General features: G+C 39.4%; 1 protein-coding gene across 3 annotated transcripts; it reads right to left on the minus strand.

Annotated features, from left to right (window-relative positions):
* Positions 1-312: 312 nt before the first annotated feature.
* Positions 313-20,325, minus strand: mphosph8 (M-phase phosphoprotein 8). 3 transcript variants are annotated; one of them, XM_061087990.1, is made up of 14 exons: positions 20,133-20,325; positions 17,542-17,724; positions 16,046-17,071; positions 14,855-14,951; positions 14,035-14,277; positions 13,764-13,886; positions 12,754-12,842; positions 3,052-3,192; positions 2,772-2,858; positions 2,502-2,656; positions 2,128-2,279; positions 1,504-1,628; positions 851-934; positions 313-429 (listed from the first exon to the last, which is right to left on the minus strand). In XM_061087990.1, the coding sequence occupies exons 1-14, from the start codon at positions 20,229-20,231 to the stop codon at positions 388-390; spliced, it is 2,646 nt and encodes an 881-aa protein (XP_060943973.1). In that variant the 5' UTR covers positions 20,232-20,325; the 3' UTR covers positions 313-387. The 3 variants fall into 3 exon arrangements, with proteins under 3 accessions (XP_060943973.1, XP_060943972.1, XP_060943971.1); XM_061087989.1 differs by lacking the exons at positions 313-429; positions 851-934; positions 1,504-1,628; ... (2 more) ...; positions 2,772-2,858; positions 3,052-3,192 and adding exons at positions 5,493-7,682; positions 7,991-10,337 and having other exon boundaries at positions 17,563-17,724; XM_061087988.1 differs by lacking the exons at positions 313-429; positions 851-934; positions 1,504-1,628; ... (2 more) ...; positions 2,772-2,858; positions 3,052-3,192 and adding exons at positions 5,493-7,682; positions 7,991-10,337.
* Positions 20,326-20,985: the final 660 nt, after the last annotated feature.

The following is a 20,985-nucleotide window of genomic DNA, read 5'->3' on the forward strand; positions in this document are numbered from 1 at the left end:
GTGAGAGAGGATGAAGGTCCCGGCTGCCTCCTTCCAAATGGACGGTCTCCTCGATGGATCCTTGACCTGGCCACATTCTTGGATTTGTGCTGCATATGTACGCTGACAAAGAGCCGTGGTCTGGACAGGATTCAATTGTCATCAATGAGCTTCAGTCTTTCAAAAGTTGCACTGACGTCAAGTAGAAATGCGGCTTTAAATTTGACTTCATGCTGACGAAGGTCCCACGAACTCCACCTTTCCTAAAAGACAGTGAGTCTGGCAGAGCATTTCAGCTCCTGCTGTGTGTGTGTGTGTGTGTGTGTGTGTGTGTGTGTGTGTGTGTGTGTGTGTGTGTGTGTGTGAGAAAGTGCGCGTGAAGGTGCATGTGTTTCACTGTGTTGGCCATCACTGCAGCTGGACTCTGTACGCACAAATGAGGAGTTTGACCTGGAGAAAAAATAACATCCGGAAAATAAGACTGTTAGCATGTTGTTAAAAGAATCCACAACTGACTCATTACAATTATACAAAATTTGTTTTTTTTTCTGTAACAGAAAATTGTAAGTTTGATATTTTGATGTGAAGTAAACCTAAAAACTGGGGAGCATAGACTGTAAATAAAGATGTGTCTGCACTTCTTCCCACTAGCCAGAAACAAAGCTAAAATATCCACAACAAGAAAGTCTCCATCTTACGCTGATGACGTCAATTGGAGATAGAGTGTGCACAGTACCTATTGTGGTGTGGATCTTTATCACCTATAGACAGCATATACGTGTGTGTGTGTGTGTGTGTGTGTGTGTGTGTGTGTGTGTGTGTGTGTGTGTGTGTGTGTGTGTGTGTGTGTGTGTGTCTGTGAGGGAGCTACCTTGGCTGCCGGTGCTTCTGCAAGTCGAATGAAGAGTCTGTTAATCCCTGGGACTGGACTGAAGGAATAGATGAAGTGACTATCCTGAATGTTAGAAGATGATAAAAATAAAAAATAAATAATGAGCAAATTAAATTTTTCACCGTAAATCCTGTGAATCGTTACACATTACACAAAAAACATTCAGCCTATTTTCATGAAATATAGTGGAGGGGTGAAACATGGAAGAACTCTTTCAACTTTGGAAGGGATCTGGATGAACAGGCTTTTCCCCCAAGATTTATAGATATGGTGATCTCCTTGGTGGAGGTATATGCGTAATGGTCGTGCAGAAAGAAAACAACAGCACACATTTGCACAAACGTTGAGTAAAACCTCTGATGAGAACATTTACGGGCTTAGGTAGTGTTGAAAGTAACATGGACCCTATGCTGGCAAACTCTTTCGGAGACAAGCTAATGTATGAGGCAATGCTTTTTGAATTTGAATACATTGGATATCTACCACTGACGAAATAACCACTGTGAAAAGTTTAATGAGGTTTGAATTCTATCATAATTTTTCATTTCTCAACCTTCTATTTTTATCCTTTGGGATGAGCCACTTTGAGTTTTTCTTGTTATCGAACAGCACTTTGGGTTTTAAAAACCAACCATGAAGATGGGCAGCTGGAACTTGTCGTTGAGCACCACGGCGTGAACGCTGCAGGGTCCGCAGAGCCTGGCTGTGATCTCGTTCAGGAAGTTGGCGTGGAAGATGAAGAGGAGGATTCCCGAACCTGGATTGGGAGAGAGGGAACAAGGGTTTTGTGACAGAAGAAAAGGGGAAAGTATAAAAGTCTTTCTCTCTTTTTCAACACAAACAGACTTTCTTAGACTGCACCGATTTTTTTCAAACCCCTTACCCAAATCGAATGACAGAAAGAACTATATAAAAACAATAACTTGTAGTAATATAACCTCACCTTAACAAATGGCAGAGTAGATAAAGCAATAAAAAATAACAAATTAATTTTAAGTCAACTTAGAGATTCCTCGCTCACTTCCCAGCATCCAATTTATAAAAAGACGCAGCTAAGATTACTGTCTACAGCAGGCAAGGAAAATTATTTTCAAATGATATGTAAAACTATCTTACAACCTCTGTAAGGGCATGTTTCTGAGAGAAGTGAATTCAATGCTTTCTTAAACTTTTGCCAAGCCCTGTTGACACTCTGCTATTGTGCATTTAAGAAACACATCCAGCTGTTCACAGAGCTGACGGTGTTTGTGTTTTACCCTCTGGTTGTGGCTGCGACTTGAAGCCAAACTCCAAGGAGAAGTCCGGCCCTTCGCAAAGCCTGTGGCAGGCCAGAGGGAAGACGGGCTCCAGCAGCACCAGGCGAGACTCAAAGTACGCCCGGATGGTGTCCTCCGCCACACTGGACAATCTGACAAGCAGAGAAGGACAGAGGATTAAAAAAAGAGTTATGCACAATAATCACAGGATCACAATATATGGTAAATTTACGGGACTTATATATGCAATTTAATTGAATTAGAGTACTGTTGGGCCTTGGTGGAAGTAGACAGATTCTATAGTTGTCTGCTTTCCATCACATGCACAGACACCAGAACATGTAAACACACACAAAGCTGTGGGAAGCACTCACATGCCGATGTGATCCTTGATGAGGTCGCACACCATCAGGTTGTTGCTGAGCTTGGCGAAGTACATGGCCGTGTTCTTGTGTTTGGAGAGGATGTTGCAGTCAGCTCCGTACTCCAGCAGGAGGCGCACTACGTCAGCGTTCCCTCTTTTACATGCCTGAAGTGAAGTGACAGGAAATCTTTAGCAACTCAACCTGTGTCTCATGTCCAGATCCCACCGCTGTCACTGTTGGCTGAGAGCTCAGGTTCAGATACATGGTCAGATACATTACCTTCATCAGCGCCGTCTCACCGCCGAGTGTCTGCGCGTTGACGTAGGAGCCGGCCTCCAGCAGGATAGCAACAGTGGTCAGGAAATTCTGACAGAGGACAGACACAAAATTAAAGGTGTGAGAACTCCCCACAGAAAAAAGGTGGTTAATACAAACATGATCCAAATACTTTTTTTTGTTGATAGATTTGGTGTTATTCAGGTCAGTGGGAATTCTAGGTCAAATGTATTGTACAAAAACCACAGTACTGGTGAGGACCCCCCCTCTCTTCTCAACTTACCTTTTCAGCAGCGTGCATTAGGGCTGTAGTGCCGTTCTTCTGTCGTCCGTTCACCCTCACCCCCTTCTTTATCAGCAACCTGAGGATGTCGTCCTGCCCCCCCGCTGCTGCCAGCATGCTCAGGGACATGCCACTGACGTCCTGTGGACAAACACACAAATGAAAAGCTCCGGGGTCACAGATGAAGGCGTTAACATGACCAGCTTCTCATTTTGCTGCTTTGGATTGTAGGAGAAGGTATCCCTGAAAATGAACATTACAAATAAAAATCAAAAGGGTTATTTAATTATTTTTGGCCATGTGATTATACTGACATCTGGTTTTCAGACAGAGGCCTCGGTGTTAACTTTGTGATGAGACTTTCCTTCTACAACATCAAGCAAAATGTACATGTTATTTTGTATCTATCAACAAGAGCATCTTTAAAGCTACAACATCCTGCTCAGCAGTTTTCTTGCTTGAGGCAACAAATGTATTGACAAACATAAAGATTCTAAGTCCATCACTAACAAGGTAGAAAGCTGTAAATACTATTCTACAAATGTATTCTGTCTTTAGTTAATCAGCTTCTGCACGAGTAAAGGATTCTGAACAAATGCTGAATTTAATGTATTGGAGTATTTTTCCATTAGTTCCTACGCAGGAACAAGTGTGAGACAATGTGCTGGAGATACTAAAGGTGCATAAAGGGTGTAAATGAACTGTGCACAAAATACCAGGTCTGTGGAGGATTGCCCCCAACATAAGTGCTATTCCGATTGTTTTGTATTTTGCATCCAACCAATTATCTAAATAATCCTCTGCAGGGTTGAGGGGGATTGGTACCAATCAATGCTGAAATCAGGCCAGAGGAAGGCACAGCGTGGACAGGTGGTCAGTTTATCACAGATCAGACATTAACATCCATCTTGGCTGATCTGATCACAAGTGGACAGCTGTAAGAAGTGATCTGGGCTCATTTGAGCAGTGTCACAGCAGGTGTCCTTGGCCACATTGAGGGACTGATGTCTAATGTCCTCCGGCCTAATACAATTTTACAATGACCCAAAAATACATTGGAACTTTTCAGTATTTTCCATATGTGGATTTATTTGGGGCCGCCTGCTAAATATCAACACTGAGTGCCACATATTGATTTTAATAAATAGCAAAACTAAAATGCTGAACATACCTGCCAAACATGCAATTCTGGCCTGCAGTCATTTGTATTTTTAACCACATTCTGAGAGCTGCTAGCAACATGGCAGACTCTTTAGTCAAATCAATATTATATTTTCAAATAAAATCCAGTAAACTTAAGCTTTCATATTCCAAAAAGTCTGGGGAATGAGATCAAATTGTCTTTCATAAGAAAATCTTGAAATTTTAAGCCAAGGAACATTTTATTGTCCAAGCAGAAGTTCCTTACAATACTTGATAAGAAGGATTAACTGAGGCAACATAGTTACAGCAGGATGAAGAGTAATAAGCACTCTGTATACAACAGTAATAAAAATAAAAAAAGATATCTGCTATAAAAGAAAAGCAAAACCTTGCTTTGCAACATCAAACAGCACTGGTGACCTTCAACAGAAACATTTTCCAAACACAACTGTCTCTGGACTGCAACCTTAAATGATGTATAATCTGCAATACTGATATATTCCTGTCATGACACAGGAAACACCTGTTTGCCATGTGATCAGTTCACTGACCATTGTCTGCATTAATGCATTTAGCATGAAAAGGTAGGACATTGTTTACTCTACAGCTGCTAATGAGGATAACACAAAAACCTTCATCCTTGACAAATGGCAGCAGTGCTGTCTGCTCATTTAGATCACTAAGATGAATATTCCTTTTTTGTGTCCTAACAAAATAAACTACAAAGTCAACTGGCCCAACCGGACAACAGTCAACAGCTCTGCTTGAAAATAACACTGCAGTGGACAATTTTGAAAACTGAAAGGAGACTAAAACAAAGCACCCATCTACTTTGAGAAAATGCAGGTTGTACATCTGCTATATTTTGTTTAACCATCAACAAGGTTTGTATAATCTAAGCTCCACATAAATTGAATTGTGCAGTTTGTTATGAATTATTAAACTGCTTTTTTAGTTTAAGATAAAAAAACAGTAAAATATAAATTATTACCTTCTGCCCTGTCGCATGTGTGATTTGACCAATTTATATCAAAGATTTTTTTTTATCTGAAAATGTGATTCAACTTTTGCACAAAAACCCATTAAATTTGTAATTTCACTTCTGTAAAAACAATCTTTAAATGCAAGTTTACCAAATACAGTGGTTCCCATTTTTTAAACCTAAAACAATTGTTGATATTGTGTGCTAGATGAAATCAAAATGAATACAAAGAGTAATCCAGCAAATAATTGAAATAAGTCAATCTGATATGTCACAAACATACAAAGAATAAAAGATTAAAAGAATGTAAAAGAAAATAGACCAATGTAGTGTATTATCTTAAATTAGAGTACATCAAACATCAATAAGTACTAAAAAGTTCTATACAGTCAGTGTATAGCAATACAAAAATAAAACCAAACTTATTCTGTAGCTTATGAACTAATAAACATGAAAAAGAAAATTGAAACATTTATCAACAGGATCCTCAGAAAACTGTTATATTTAAGTGCGAGATATAAACACTGAGCTCCTAATTCACTAACATCCACAAGGAAAGTATGTCATTACTGCTGCAGGCTATCAGGGGCCATCTACAATATAGGCTACTGGCTAAAGCAGGAATATAGTACACTTGGATCAGGCATTCAGGAAAGCAAGTCAACACACATCTATTGTTTTGGAGGGATTGGCTGCAAAACTGTGCTGGTAGGATTTGACCATCGTAATTCACCCATACTCTACTTAGTGAGGGCAGAGAGATTGAAGTGTATGTTAATTTTTAAAGTAAACAAGGGTAGGGAGTGCACGCAAAATTAGATTACCATTCACTAAATTATCCAATCTGTAAATTAGAACACGTCCTATTGATAACCTGTGATGAACTGACAAATTGACACCGTTATATAATTGACTGTGTTACATATGTACAGGCAATCTGAACATATCAAACAATAATATTTGCTTTTTTTCTGAGCCAAAGGTACGATACAAATGTCCTTGATTCCACCCATTTAGTGTATATTCATGCAACAGTCCACAGAAATCTTGATCTTTTTCCAAAGGTGTGGTTTAAAGAATGGCAGGACAGTCTGGAAAGGTTCGAGGTTCACTGACATGACACTTTTTACAGCTCAAATTGTAAGCCCCATATGAGGTTAAAGCCACAGTGCTGATCACCAATTGTTTTGTAGCATGTCCGTTACAAAAATTTACAGGGACAGATAAACAGGACCATCCCAATCTGCGTTCAAATTATGAGTCTCTGGTTCTTGTCCTCCACTTTGCTTGGAGGCAACAGCATGCCCTCTTCTTTTCATCGACTGAATTGAGTTATGTACAAAATATTTAACTTCCCTCCATGTCCTGCTGTTCAAGGCAGGTTCAGCAGCTAAACATGCGTCGCAATCCTTTTTGCCTGGCACTTTGACCAGTTTACAGAAGTCTCCAAACTGACGCCTCACTGCTGCCTGTTCCTCCTCGCTCCACAACCTCTTGTTTCTCTTTTGAGGTTTCTCACCAGTATTGGTTTGTCTTACTTTAGTAGACATGGGTGCCTTTTCCTGTGCCACTGGTGCTGTATCAGGAACAGCGTGTCCAAGAATTGTTGGGACAACCTGTGCAGTTGTAGGGGCCCTAGGTGGGTCTGTGGGGTAAGATGGTGTACCTGAATGGTTCAGAGGTGTAAAGGAAGAAACAATAGGACTACTGTCATCGAGTGGGGAGTAAACAGGAATCATAGGTGGGCTTGAGGTATTTAATGATGTGAACGTAGGGACCATTGAGGTACTTGGAGGATTTAGGGAACTAAAAGAAGGAATCATTGCGGAACCTGTAGTGTCATGTAGGGAGTACACAGAAGTGGGTTGCAAAATTGCTGCATTCTGTGTATATGAAGATAGTGGAAGAATGTGGTTGTTCTCTGAAGTGTAAGCAGAAGAGATAAGTGCATTTGTAGTGCTGAGTGGCGTAAATGTGGGAACTACTTGTGTATCAGTAGCATTCAATGGTGTGAAGGTTGACATCAATGATTGACTTGTATGGACCATGTTTGTAGTAGTGGAACTAAAGGATGCATAAGTTGAAATCATCTCTTGGGGGAATGGTGTGGATGATTGAGGAGCCATTGTCATACAGTAGTTTGAACTTCCTGTCAAGTGATCTGGGTCCACTGTTGTCAATGTACAGACATCATTTGTATCTTCCAAATCATTCTTTGTGGTTTGGACTCCAGCTTTACGACTCTTTGGATTCAAAGTGTTAACGTTCCCTTCAGACGTCTGCTGGTTATTTCTCCTGCGGACTGTCTGTAGTGTGTTGTGTACATAGTTTTTGACGTCTGTCCAAGATCTTCCACGAAGATCTGGTTCAGAAGCTATGCAAGCATTGCATTGTTTTTTTCCGGGAACCTTCATGGTTGTGATAAAATCACTTAAATATCGCTTCACTGCAGCTTGCTCCTCCTCGCTCCAAGGTCTTCTCTTTAAAGCTGGCTTCGATGAGGTTCCTAAATGCAAAGAGCCATGGTTGTATTAGAGATAGAAGATCCTGATTCAATTAATAATGCCATAGTTTCTCAACTTAAAATTGTAGAACTATGTTAACTAAAGAGCTTGACAATTATTTCTTGTGGAATGTGGAAAACGTAAAAACTATCAAGAATGAACTGGGATGAAAGAAAAAATAGTTTGATCATCTATTATTGAATGATGAATGAGAAAATGTCATCTGAGGACTCAGTTTTAAGCCTGAGAAGAACAAGAAAAAAACTTTTGGTATCAAAGGGCACAAATCAGAAAAGCAAACATCACTCACCATCTCTTGTAGGGGTAGGTGGACTTGTGGATGGCAGTGTGCGATCCATCTTGAGCAGTTGTTTGCTCACTTCCTCCAGCTGCAATGCATTTCTTGAGAGCATGTTACACTCCTCACTGCTCTTCCCCACTAGCTTGGCAACTTGGTCCAATTCCCGTTCATTCAGGCTCATTAGCTGCCAGCAGCTGGCAATTTGCTCTCTTAATGATGAGGACAGAAGTGCCTCTGGGTTTCTAACTCCACATTCCACCGCAGCCCTCCGAAAACAGTCCAATCCTCTGATGAAGGACGGACCTTCAGTCCTGGCAAACAGGTATGGATTTGTTTTTGAAACACCTGCTTGGTGTCGATTTTCAATGAGCAAATCAATTGACAAAACCATCCTTTCTGTTAACAGAACCAGCATGTTTCTTCCATACTGACCCTCTAGTTCCAACCTTGTAAAAAAGGCACCTAGGTCCAGCTCCAATTTTGTGCTTTTCCTTATCTGATCAGCGGAGGGCAGAAATGTTCCAGTACTCTTTTTGCAAGTGTAAGTTTGCAAAAGCATTCTACCAATATTCCCTACCCTTCCTCTGTTGAACAGACAAACATCTGCCAGAGTGGCTTCACTGAGTTTTTTCCATGTTGACATAGAAGGACTTTCTTTCAGCTCCTCCCTGGCTTCATCTTCCTCCCCAGCGATAAACCTATGTAGTTTCATTAAATCTTCTGTCACAGTTGATTTGTCTACTTCAACTTTTTTCACGTCTTGTTTTAAAGACAATGCAAGAGCTTTGCGAGAAAAACACTCACTCCATTTTGTATCAAGAAGCTGTATGAACTTTTTCACTTCACTTTCAGTGTCACTGTCCTCTGTCATGCGGCTTTCCCCAAAAGCTATTTCTGCAGCTCTTTTCAAAGAATAGCCAATTTTTGATACAAGGGAGACTGTTTTGAACTTACTGGAACTGGGATCAAAACCACTAGCTCTTTTGGCCCCTTCAACTGCCAATGCAAATTTGGATGGTAGACATAATTCATGCAAATACCTCACACTGTTGTCAAGCTCATTTACAGCCAGCACAAATCTACCCAGTTCCCTCATTTTCTGTGCAATATAAGCAAACTGTGACTTGTCATGTTCATACTTAACAGACAATGCATTGCCATATTTACAAATAAGTGGGTCATTTCTTATATGCCTTGAGATGTCATCTTGATGCATGATATGGATGATTTCCTCGCAGCCTCCAGTTAGGAACTCTGACATTGGAAGCAGCTGATGGGCAGTACTGGTGACTCGATTTGTCCTTTCAGAGGATTTCTGATCTCCTTTTCTGGCCTTACATGACCGCTCATGTCTCCATAAATCTGTTTTGCGGTAAAAAGCAAAGCAGTGCTGGCAGGGCAGGAAGTCACGAACAGATATGGTGGGATTTTTCACCTGTTTCTTAGAGAAAATTTCCCCTTCGCCACTTTTGACAACATGGCAATTGTGCTCATAATCTCCTTTATTGCGAATTTGGTCAAGCAAAGACTGCCTCACTTTGGAACCTTTGGGGAAGTGTATTGCATGGGCAACATCCGTTTCCTCAGCATGCTTCTTTTCCAAATGCTTTGCAAGTTGGGTGAACGCCATTTTGCAATATAAACAGAAATGCTTCTTCGATGGCTCTCTTTTCTCCTCTACAGTGCAAGGTGTTGCTTCAAGCACTTTCTTACAGGTCCTTAGACTTGATCGCGTTGGTTCTTTCTTCTCTGAAGTTTTCCAACAGCGCTGTGATCGTCTTTTTACAATCTCCTTTGTGCCCATCTCAGATTGAGCTTGATCTGTACAGTCTGACTGACCTGCCACCACATCCTCTGCCTCGTCATTTGAGTCATTTGCTTCCTGAGGGGACCATTGTTTGTCAGCTATGTCCTTTATTACTGTTCTTTCATCATCCCTTGTCAGCATCCATACCGCATCCAAACTCATTTCATTTGATGAACCACCTTTCGTGTCATCAAACATCTCATCTTCCTCTGCTTGCCTCCGGTCTTTCTTTACGTCACTTTTGTGCTCAATGATTGAATCACAATCATTATTTTTGAATTCAGTGATATCGTTCCCACCTTTTAGGATGCTTTCATGTTCCCTCCTTGTCACTTGCTCTGAGTTTGTAAAGGCCGGGCGGCATAACATTTCTTCGACATCTTTTGGACAATCCAAAACTTGTAGTATGTTCTCTTTAATGCTTGGGGAACACTCTTCATTTCTTGAACTGTCAAGGTTAGCAGTCAACCTAAGAGCATCATTCGTACTTCTCTCTTCAATCAAGCTCCTCTCTCCTTCAAATGACCTCTTCTCCCCAATTGTACATGCCTGTAAAAGAACAAGTATATGTAAGACTCATCACCAAATCAGACCCCATGAATAATTTGATAAAGTGAGCTTAAAACACACATTCATTGGAAAATAAAAGTGGGGAGGGAAACAAAAACTAAATTTTAGAAGTAATTTTTGGAAGTAATTTTTTAAGGAGGTGGTGATAAGTCAAGAAATTTTTTTTGGGTGTTGCCTTGTCAAAATCCCTTGCACACTTTTCAACAGCTGTTTCAGTGAAAACACCTTGGAAATGCCCCACCAAGATCCAGGCTCATTCAAACAAAAGTCAACGTGATGGCCACACATCACTTTTAAGTCAAACGCAGACAAAATAAAAAAAAATCCCTGATACCTCACAAATCTCCAGTACAAAAACCACATGTGACCCATTCGAGAACAGTTAATGGCTTTATTGGATCGAGCAGTGTTTTGACATTGTAAATGTCTAACCAAGTAAATGTAGTCATGGGGTGTTGGATGAAATGCTACATGGAGGGAACAGAATATGCACTGACACTAGACCTACATTCATGGTTTGCAATAAAACAAGTAATGTTACTTTGGACGTTATATATACAAGAATATGCTTAGCGTAGCAATACTTTTACAGTAAAATCTATTAAACTGGTGATTTAGCACAACATCTTCAATGTGGCTGAAAAAAAATTCCAGGATCAGGCTGGAGACTGATACAAAACATGGGAAACCCATTAATGGTGTTCAACCATTAACATAATATCAAAGTTTTTATCAAATCTATTCTTAGTTGGTAAGATAAAAGACAAAAACATACTACGTATAATAGCTGCTGGTGCATGCTGCAAGGCACATATTAAGTACTATGATTATAATGATGATATATGTTCTGAAGCACATTCAGTATGTACCTGCTTTAAGTGGTTCATCTTGTCCTGGTACTTCATATTTTCAATGTCCTCTTCCATTGGTTTGTTCACTGCAAGACAAGACAAGGACAACGTCTCTAATGTGCACATATTTGAATACATTTGAAATATTGACAGTGTACAAGCTACCAATGTACAATCAAACTACATTACAGAGCCATTCTAAACATCAGAGCGATGGTGGCACAGTGGCTGGCATGCAAAGCATACTAATGAGACAACCGCAGAAGGTTTCATTTGTAGTTTGACCCACGTGACTGAATTTGTCACAGACCATCAACATTGATATAAACAATGCAAGTTAACACAAAGATGGCTCAGTCGCTGTTTAAAGTCATCAAAACTACAATTATGGTATATAACTAAATGAATTCAATCATCGCCATCAACATTGTATAGATAAGGTATATCCCCGGGGGAATATGTTCGAATAAAACTTAACATACCTTAATGCATAGAACAACAGAGAAATTCAGTAAGATCTCATGAACTTAATTGTCCTTTAACTTAGACTAAGTATCTACTTTTTATGGGAAAGTTGATTCTGCTTCATAACAAAAAACAAACAATAGCTGTACTCTTGGATTCAATAACTTCCCTGTAAAACAACTACACAATAACAAAACTGCTGAACTTATATATATTTATATCTATAATACTAGTAAAAGGAATTTAAGGTTATACTCTTACCTGGGTTTGTTGCAAAAGCGATTGGTCTTTGGAGATGTGAAAAACATCTTGAGGTGATGAATTATTCGAAGATATGACACAGGAAAGTCTGTCAGTGTAGATCTTGAGTAAACAGATTCCTTGGTGCACCGTTGTGGAAAAAAACCTTTTCATTTACAAATGATGTATGGATAAAGATCCTTTTAATGCACGTGCTTGAATTATTACAGCTTTGTTATATGTTGCCCATGAGCTAAATGAGCAATTCTCAAAAGACTTTCTGATGTCCCAATGTTTTTAAGTAAAATAATAAAATAAAGAATATGTGTCTGTGTCAATTTTTGTTTTATCTTCAAGCTACTTTGCTTGAAATAGCAAAAACATGCTTTATGACACAAAAAACAGTACAGTTTTGTTATTTTAAGACTCTTTGTTGCTTCACCATCTGGAAAATTAAGTGCATTTTTAACGCAGTGTCAGTTTTGTATTAGTGATGCAGTGGACCTGGTCAGACACTTGAAATCCTTTGTAAACACAGCATCATTTTATACCGCTTAACCATGAAAGAAAGAAAAATAAATCCCTTTGTTCAAAGCCATTCACACAACTACTCCCACTCATACACTTTGGGGCAACCAAGGTGCAGCTGCAAAATTAGCAAAATTAATTTTTGTCTTGGAAATGGAGGGTTACAAGGCCTAGAGTTACAGGTCAATTAAAAATAAAGATTATACTAAATAAAACATAGGATTAAAAGTAAGTTAACTAAAATAAGGTGAGTTGGGTGAATTATTTCGTAAAATTTACGAAAACATGTTAAACATTACAAGAGTACTTACCTCTTGGTCAAGATTATAGTCCTCCTTAGAATTAAGTGCCAATTTCACAGCCATGTAATCTCCACATTTCACAGCATCCCGCAGCTCACCTGATGAGAACAAAGCAGAGACAAACAAAGTTTAAGTACTTTAAATTGAGGTACAAATAAGTGATCTTGCAATTAAAACATATTTAAGATACAGTAAAAACGCATTTAAAATTTTGCTCAAAATTATTATCTTCATTTTATAATAACAAAACAAACAACTAAAGTTTCTGGGCATACTTTGGACACAACATTAAAGATAAGCTTGTGATTTTTCCACAAACAGGCAATGCTAACATTTTTATAATGCCCTCTGAACATGTGCACAGTATGTACACAAAATGTTTGATAAAGGAAGATGGAACACATCATAAGCTAAATTCAAGATTTAATTTGTGCCTAAAAAACATTTTGACTTTTAGAATATGCCATGTGTAATCAAGCAGGCCAAAACCTTGAGCAGAGATCGAGAGAGGTTTATGAAGAGACAAATTTACTCAGAATGTCCAGATTTGGCAACATTTGAGATTTCAAACTTAGTTTGACTCCAACGGGAGCAGATTTACTGACAAAAAAACATATTGGAAAATCTTTAAATAACTGTATACACTTTGCATTTTAATCTGTGTTGTGCCTCTATAGGAAGCAGTTCTTTCTTGACTTAAGGCAAAGAGGGACCTGGTACTTCCTGTAGCAAATGGGTGTCTTAACCCAAAAACTGAAAATGGGCTTATATCCAAAACATTTTGGTTACATATAAACGCAAATGACATGACAATATTGCTTAATATTTAACATGCCCTTCTATGGTGAGTGTTATGATACGCACAGCGCTTCCCCCTTCACTCATGCTCACTTTTCTTCTATACAATACTTCGGATAGTTTAGCACCAAGGACCAAAACATAACATATTTATCCAATTATGAAGTTGAGCTACAAGATGGCAGACAACTTATTGTCTCAGATGGGGTGGAAATACTTACTGGGTGTTAATGGTGGACCTGACAGGATCTCATCCTCTCCATTTAGATGTTTCTGGAAGTCATCCAGAGTCATCCAGTCCAGATTGAGGTCCATTCCAAGACTTAGTGTGGCTTGACCCTTGTCTGTACATCACATATTATGAAGGTCAAAATTTGACAGTGAGGAGGTAGCCGTACAATTACTCATGAAACAAAGTTGCACCTATTGGGGTAGGGTTTACGTTCAGCATGTGCTCAGTGGGCACCAGACTATGCAACATATTTTTCACACCTTCTGGCGGCTCCTGGGAGTCCTTATGGTCTTCAGTCACGAGGCGTCTCGGCTCACTGTCCTCTCTCCTCTTCCTCTTATCATCAGTTGAAGTTCTCCTTTCCCAACTAGGCCGTTGTGGCTCCTCTGGCCTATCCCTCCGCTCCCGAGGATCCTCCCCTATCCTCGGCTTTGCAGTACTTTCTTCTCCTTCCCTCTCATCGCTGTCCAGGTTGAATCCATAACTCTGGCTTGGTTTGGACCCTAAAGGGGAGTAGACGAGTCAGCATATATTGTCATGGATGTCACATAAAGACAATCAAACCTATAGACGACATTAGACTCTTATTTTCCCAGATTGTCATTCCATATTCCAAGTTACTTATTTGCCATGTTTATTAGGTAGTTTGACAACCAAAAAGTAATTGTCAGCTGTTTGAGGCTTGATCCATACTACTAGCTTAATTTCACATGCCTCTAATCATTTTTAATGACTCCACATCTTAATATTATACAATCATAATGGCTTAAATTGAAGATCCATTAAACGTTTAAACAAAAGTGAGTGATTTTAGACTTCTCTGTCAAAATACAAAAGTGTATAGACAGCTTGTAATGAAATAGTACTTAATATGGGAGTCTGAATATAATCTTTTATAACTATGATAAAACATCACTAACATCAACTCTGAATGTTAGGGCTAACTGCAGTACAGGCTAAAAGTGTAAATGCATCTTAACTTTTTCCTCCTTGTTTTACCTCTTGCATTTATGTATTTGCCTCAGTTGGGTTGACCAACATCCATAACTTGTGTTTTTTCTCTATGAGTGTCTTGCATACCATCTGATTGCTTAGTCCTCTCGGTCTTCTCAGCCTCTGGTTTCTGAGCAGGAGACTCTTTGCTTGGTTTGGGGAACTTCTCCAGTTTTCCAAGTAGCTAATGTTGACAAAGAAAAAAAAAGAACAACATTGTGACCAACTTGTTTTTTTCCCCTCGAGGAAATGAGAAGTTCAAAACTTGAATCATGTCATGGTTATTCTGGAACCAATCCACGCACTGCACGCAGCTCAACAATGAATGATTATTAACTCATTTGAAACAGAAAAATATAAGAGTAGTTAGTGAAGGCCAATGTTGACATAAAAAAAGAAATCAATGTATGGACAACAGTTCATATCATAACTGTAGCAGATCAGAGGACGTCCACTGAGTAGGACATTGTTTTTTTCTGAGACCGTTATGATACAGTAAAAATGTCATAACAACCCTATTTTGATTATTTGCATATGTTCTTTTTTTTATATTCTTTCTTTTTTTTGACAGTTGTTTACAAAAGCTTACATCAGCTGAAGGGCAATTTTCTTTCTTCTGCTGTCAACCTTTTTCTGCATATGTTCTTGATACATTTAGACTAGTGATGCAGTTTACTGTCACTGTTTGGATCTGCCAGATGTCATCAACCCACAATTTGTAAATTCAGTTTATATTGTTTATAAAATACATAAAACATTGAAACCTTATTACAACATATGAATCCTAATTTTTTTGTCTAAGATATGGGGTTGTGTACAGCAGTAAGGTAACACGAGTTCAGTTACTCCTCATACTTTGCCACACTTCTTGCATGTGTTTTAATCTGAGGCTAGTAGTAGTCTTTAGTCTAACATAATCATTAAAAACTTGGCTTAGAACAATTACAGAGCTACACTATTTAGTCATTAGTTTTAGGTCTAGTTAAAAAAAGGTGGTTTTGTAAAAGGATGTAGAAGCTTCTTAGTACACTGCTGATCATTGTTTATCAGAGCAGCTCAGCAGGTTCTGTACACAACCCCATATCTTAGATATATTGTAATAAGGTTTCAATGTTTTATGTATTTTATAAACAATATAAACTGAATGAACTAAAAAGCACGTTTGTGCACGTACATCTCAAGCTACAGCTAAAAAATCAAATGAGGAGCATCCGGTTACTGTTAACAACTACTGAATGAGATATACATGCAATCACATTCATACTACTAATACTGTACCTTTGAAGGTTTGCCACTGGTCTTCTCTACAGGAGGCTGATGAGCTGGCTGCCGGCGAGGGGCACGATCCTTGGCCTCACAGTTTAACAGGAACTTCTCAAACAGGTTAGTGGAGCCTGTGGGGTCCTTCTGTCCCAATAACTCCTCTTTGGCCACATCGTCCTCCTTGACCTTGGTGCTGGCGGCTAATGAAACGGAAGATGAGGACGACGACGATGTGGAGGAAGACGGGGCTTTGAGTGTTGCAGACGTGCTCTCCTGCCCTTTGGTTTTTACTTTCTTATGCAGGGTGGAGCTATCACTTGAGTCGGAGTGTGGGGCATTGTCCTCTTTGCTTTTTGAGGTGAGGCCCTTCAGCTTTTGGAGGCTGCTCTCTTTCAGAACGCTGTCTGGCTTCTTGCTCTTTTTGTCACTGACAAGGTCCTTTAAGCCCTGAAGTTTTACTTCCCACTTTCCCTTCTTCAGTTTCGACTTGTCGTCCAAACGCAACCTTTCAGCCGACTTTGTTACATTCTCTCTTGATGTGGTGTCGTCCAGTTGGGACTCTGAAGGGCCATCACTCAGGTCATCTTCCAGAGGAGCAGCTGCCTCCTCATCAGAGGTTTCAATCTTTCGATCCTTCTTTGCTTTCTTTTTCTTTCCCTCCTCTACCTTTTCTTTCTTATGCTTTCCTCCGTCTTTTCCCTTTTCCTTCTTGTGTTTTTTGGAGGGGACAAGCTCATCGTCATCCTCTTCAGAGTCAAGCAGACGCTTTTTTGGATCCGCCCTTTTCTCCTTGGAAGGTGAAGATGGAGTAGGGGCCCTCTCTGCCTCTTCTTCTTCTTCTTCATCTGTCTCTGGAGCAGGCAGAGGCCTCACCTCATCCTTTCGTTTTTCTTTCTTCTTCTTCTTGTCTTTCGTAGGCAATTCTTCTTCTTCCCGGATCTTTTTCTTTTTCTTCTTCTTGATGGGCATCTGAACGGGGCGGTCTTTGTCGCTGTCACTCTCTGAGTCTGCATCAAACACGTCGCTCTTTGAAGGCAGTTTCTAATTTTATAAGAAAAATATGAATCATTAATCTTATTGCTATACAAAGAGACACTGACTAAATGACAAACAGTATTATTTGTTTAAAACAGCTAAATATTTTGGGGGCTGGGATATATCTAATTCAGCTAAGTATATATTTTGGTCCAATGCAGATATATACAGAATTGATAATCATCTTGGAGCGCAACTTTGTAGCTTCTGTATTGCGGAGTTAATCAATCAATACCTCATTTCCAATTGATCTATTGATACAACTGTGATCAAAATACCAGTTAATGAGTAAGATTTAAAAAGTGTATGCAATAAATGTTCTACAATTACAATATTATTGCTTGGAGTTTTCCCTGCCATAGTTAGGCTGAGCAAGTGTTTTTGCAGAGTTCCTTAAGGCAAATGAAGATTAAATAAATAAGACATTTACACGAAATTTCCCTCTAAAAACTGAGTAGTATTCTTTATGTACACACCTGATTGTCCCTTGGACTTACCACGCTCTTCTTGGCTTCTGCTTCTTTCTTGGCCTTAGCTTCTACCATGGCCTTCTTATAGGCTAAAAGGACTTCACGACAGTCCTCTAAATGAGCCTCTGGCTCCCAAGTGTCATCGTCGGAGCAGTAATTCTTCCAGCGGACTCTGTAGAGCACTTCACCCTGAAAACAGACACAAGAGATACAGCATGAAGCTCAGGTATGATGGTACGATGGAAACATTTCCAGATTGGGGTTACACATGCAAACATGGCTGACAGACTAGATAAAATTAGTAATTGTGGAATCGTGAAGGGTGGACCTTTTTCTGTGCATTACTGATTGCATGAATTATAATAGTCTGGTTTTTTGTTATAATTGCAACAATGCACCAACATACAACCACTGTTTTGATGACTGCATCTTGCTAGAGAGCTGGCAGTAGACAAAGCTCACTTCCATTGTCCTCAGAGTTTCTGCACAGATACTGTAAGGGCCAAGAATTAGTAATAACACACTGGGGTTAATATCTGTTCCTCAAGAGCCTCTTCAAGGCATTTGCTTTGTAATTCATTACTGGTGTAACTTTATTTTTTTTTATTTGTTGAGTGATGTGGCTTTGAATATGCAGTGACAGTTGCTCTGAAGCTTGGGATACTGTTATTTGCAACAGTAAATGTTTCTGTAGGAGAGGATTAATTAAGCAGTGAGATCAATACAATTCTGCTGAATACAACATTCGACATTTCTGAGTGTTTTTTTTTGCGTTTCAAATGTTGCAGTGAAATAGCAACCCTTTTATCTTTGTCATACACATGTTTCTCCAGCACAACTTCCCCTACTTTACATCTATTCTTCCAAATTAATTGGAGTGAAAAATACTATTCAAATTTGTTCACTTGATGTAAGGAGAGTGAGTAAAAATGTAACTTGGCTGTCGAGGAAAAACAACCCCCTCCATGAACCCACTCACACCGCCCTTCACGAGAGTCTAGTTAATGTTTAAGCGTGAAAGTGGGACACTGCTCTTGTGACTTTAAAAACAAAAAGAGTGAAGAAATAATGGTTATTACTGGGTCAACCAGAAACAACCACACCACGTGTACAACAATATACATATCTTCAAGTTGACTGAATGAGCTGTTGATATGAACTCGTAGATTTGTCTGTATAACTGTTTGTGTTGTATGTAAATAACCGTTTTAGTATTTGGTGTGTTTTGGATTTAATGTGTACCTGCCCAAGGACTGCAGATGGAAATTAGCTGATGGTTAAATCATCTCTTCTCATCTTGAGATTGAATGATTTCATGCACTGTCCTTGTTTAGAATGCATCCATTATGGGCTGTAACTCTGTCTGTGCAATACAATGGTTCATGTGCAATCCATTCACTGCAGATATTTTAAATATTTCTTACACCTAAGTATTATTATCCGTACTCTTATCATTACTTGCTGATGCCTATTTTGACTCGTGCTGCTGTAATATTGAAAATTTAATTTCATTGTGGGACTTATAGAGTAAAATAAGAACAAAAAAATTCTGAGAGGCACGACAAAAATTTAATATTTTATACAACTAACCACTAAATCTGCAATACATGCCAACCATGTTTGGGAGTCCGAATGAAAGCTGACAGATGAGTTAAATGAAAGATGTGTTAAATGAACACATATTATATTATATATATTATACTGTATTACATTGCATATTGCAATTTGACACTGTTCACTGTTTTGCTTTTTGCATTTCACCTTTTACTTCACTTTTTATATCTAAATAAATGTTACCTTGTATAAATATTAGAAAAAGTGAGTAAATAAGAAGTAAAAAGTGAGTAAATATATATTGTTTTATTTATTATTATTATTATTGTTTTTTTATGTTTGGTGTATTTATTGTGTTTTTATGTTTCTATGTTCATTGTATGCACCAATAACCAGAGCAAATTCCAGGTAAGTGTAAACCTACTTGGCAATAAATACTTTCTGATTCTGATTACAAACTACTACAAATGGGAAAGGTGCACGTTGAAGCAAACACAAGCTCTCGGGACTAATAACCAATAAAACATGCAAGCAACATAACTTTAAATTGCTTTATGAAATATGACAATTCTCTGCACAAGCACAGAAAATCGAGGAATCCGTGCAGCTTCACATACTGCGGCTACATTAGCACACGTTAGTAAATTCACATTGTTTCCCCTTCAGCTGCTTTTTAAAAGCAGAAATGATGCTAACATCGTCCCCGGGATCTATGTCCCTGCCCCGGCGGGTAATAACGAGAGCTGGGGGATATCTGCAGGCTTGCACCGCGTCCGTCCTTGGCCTCAGCAGGAGGGACCGGAGCCGACATCAACACCAGGAAAACGGTGCTGAACACGGACGAGCTGCTAACACAACAACCGGGGCTGGTGAGTGAACGGCATCCCGGGGAATACATGCATCGAAGTGCGTTCGGGTGGAGTTATCGACGTGTCTCCTGATGGAGGACAGTGTGTGGACACCGTCGAGCTGGAGCAGCCAGAGCGGCCATGTCTGCCCAACTGACCCGGAGGCTAAGCTAGCCGTTAGCATGTAGCTCCTACCTCCTCCAGCCGCATGTCAATGATCCGCTCCACCTCGTACACGTCCTCCTCTTCGTCCTGTTCGCTGTCCGCCAGTTCCACCTTCACCTCGGTCGCCATGGCTGCGGGGCCGTGCGGTGTATTTTCCGCTAGAACCGTGTCAGTGGTGGGTGTCGGAGGGGGCAGCGAGGCGCCAGTGTACCCGGGCAGCGCCGCAGCGAGGTGGGTTGATCCCGAGCGACGAGCAGCCAGCTACCGCCCGCTCCCACTGCGCTGCGTTCAGGGACCGGCCCTAACCTCGTTATTGGCTGTTTTTTTTCATTTCACGGTCATTGTCCGTTTCCACAATGTTTCTGATATACTTTTGTGAAACCGGGAAAATAAAACATTAAAAGATTCTGCTGAGATGTTTTCAAACACTTCATCATCGGAGGATGTGTTGTCAAAAATAAAAGAAGATACATAGTTTTATTTTTAAAAGTTGAAACCTTTTACTTCTGAATAGCCAACCCACTGTGGCACTGTGCAATAACCCTGGATCTTTATAATAACCACTGTACAGTTACTCCCGAAATTATATTATATATAATATATATTATAATTATATTTAATTATGCTTATTTTCTTTCATCCTCACTCTATAAACGTAATACACATATCGTTTAATAATTATCCCTGCACTTCTTTTCTTAGACTGTCGCACTGTTTGTATTTTGTATTGTTTTTGTGACTGTTTGTATTGTACTGTTTTGTTTTGTGATGTGTATTCTTTGTAAGCACACTGAGAGCCACTTACCGAGTCAAATTCCCTGTTTATGCAAACTTACCTGGCCAATAAACCTGATTCTGATGATTCTTTTGGCAATTTTTTAAA

The sequence above is a fragment of the Limanda limanda genome, chromosome 16, assembly GCF_963576545.1.
Source record: "Limanda limanda chromosome 16, fLimLim1.1, whole genome shotgun sequence".
Taxonomy (NCBI): domain Eukaryota; kingdom Metazoa; phylum Chordata; class Actinopteri; order Pleuronectiformes; family Pleuronectidae; genus Limanda; species Limanda limanda.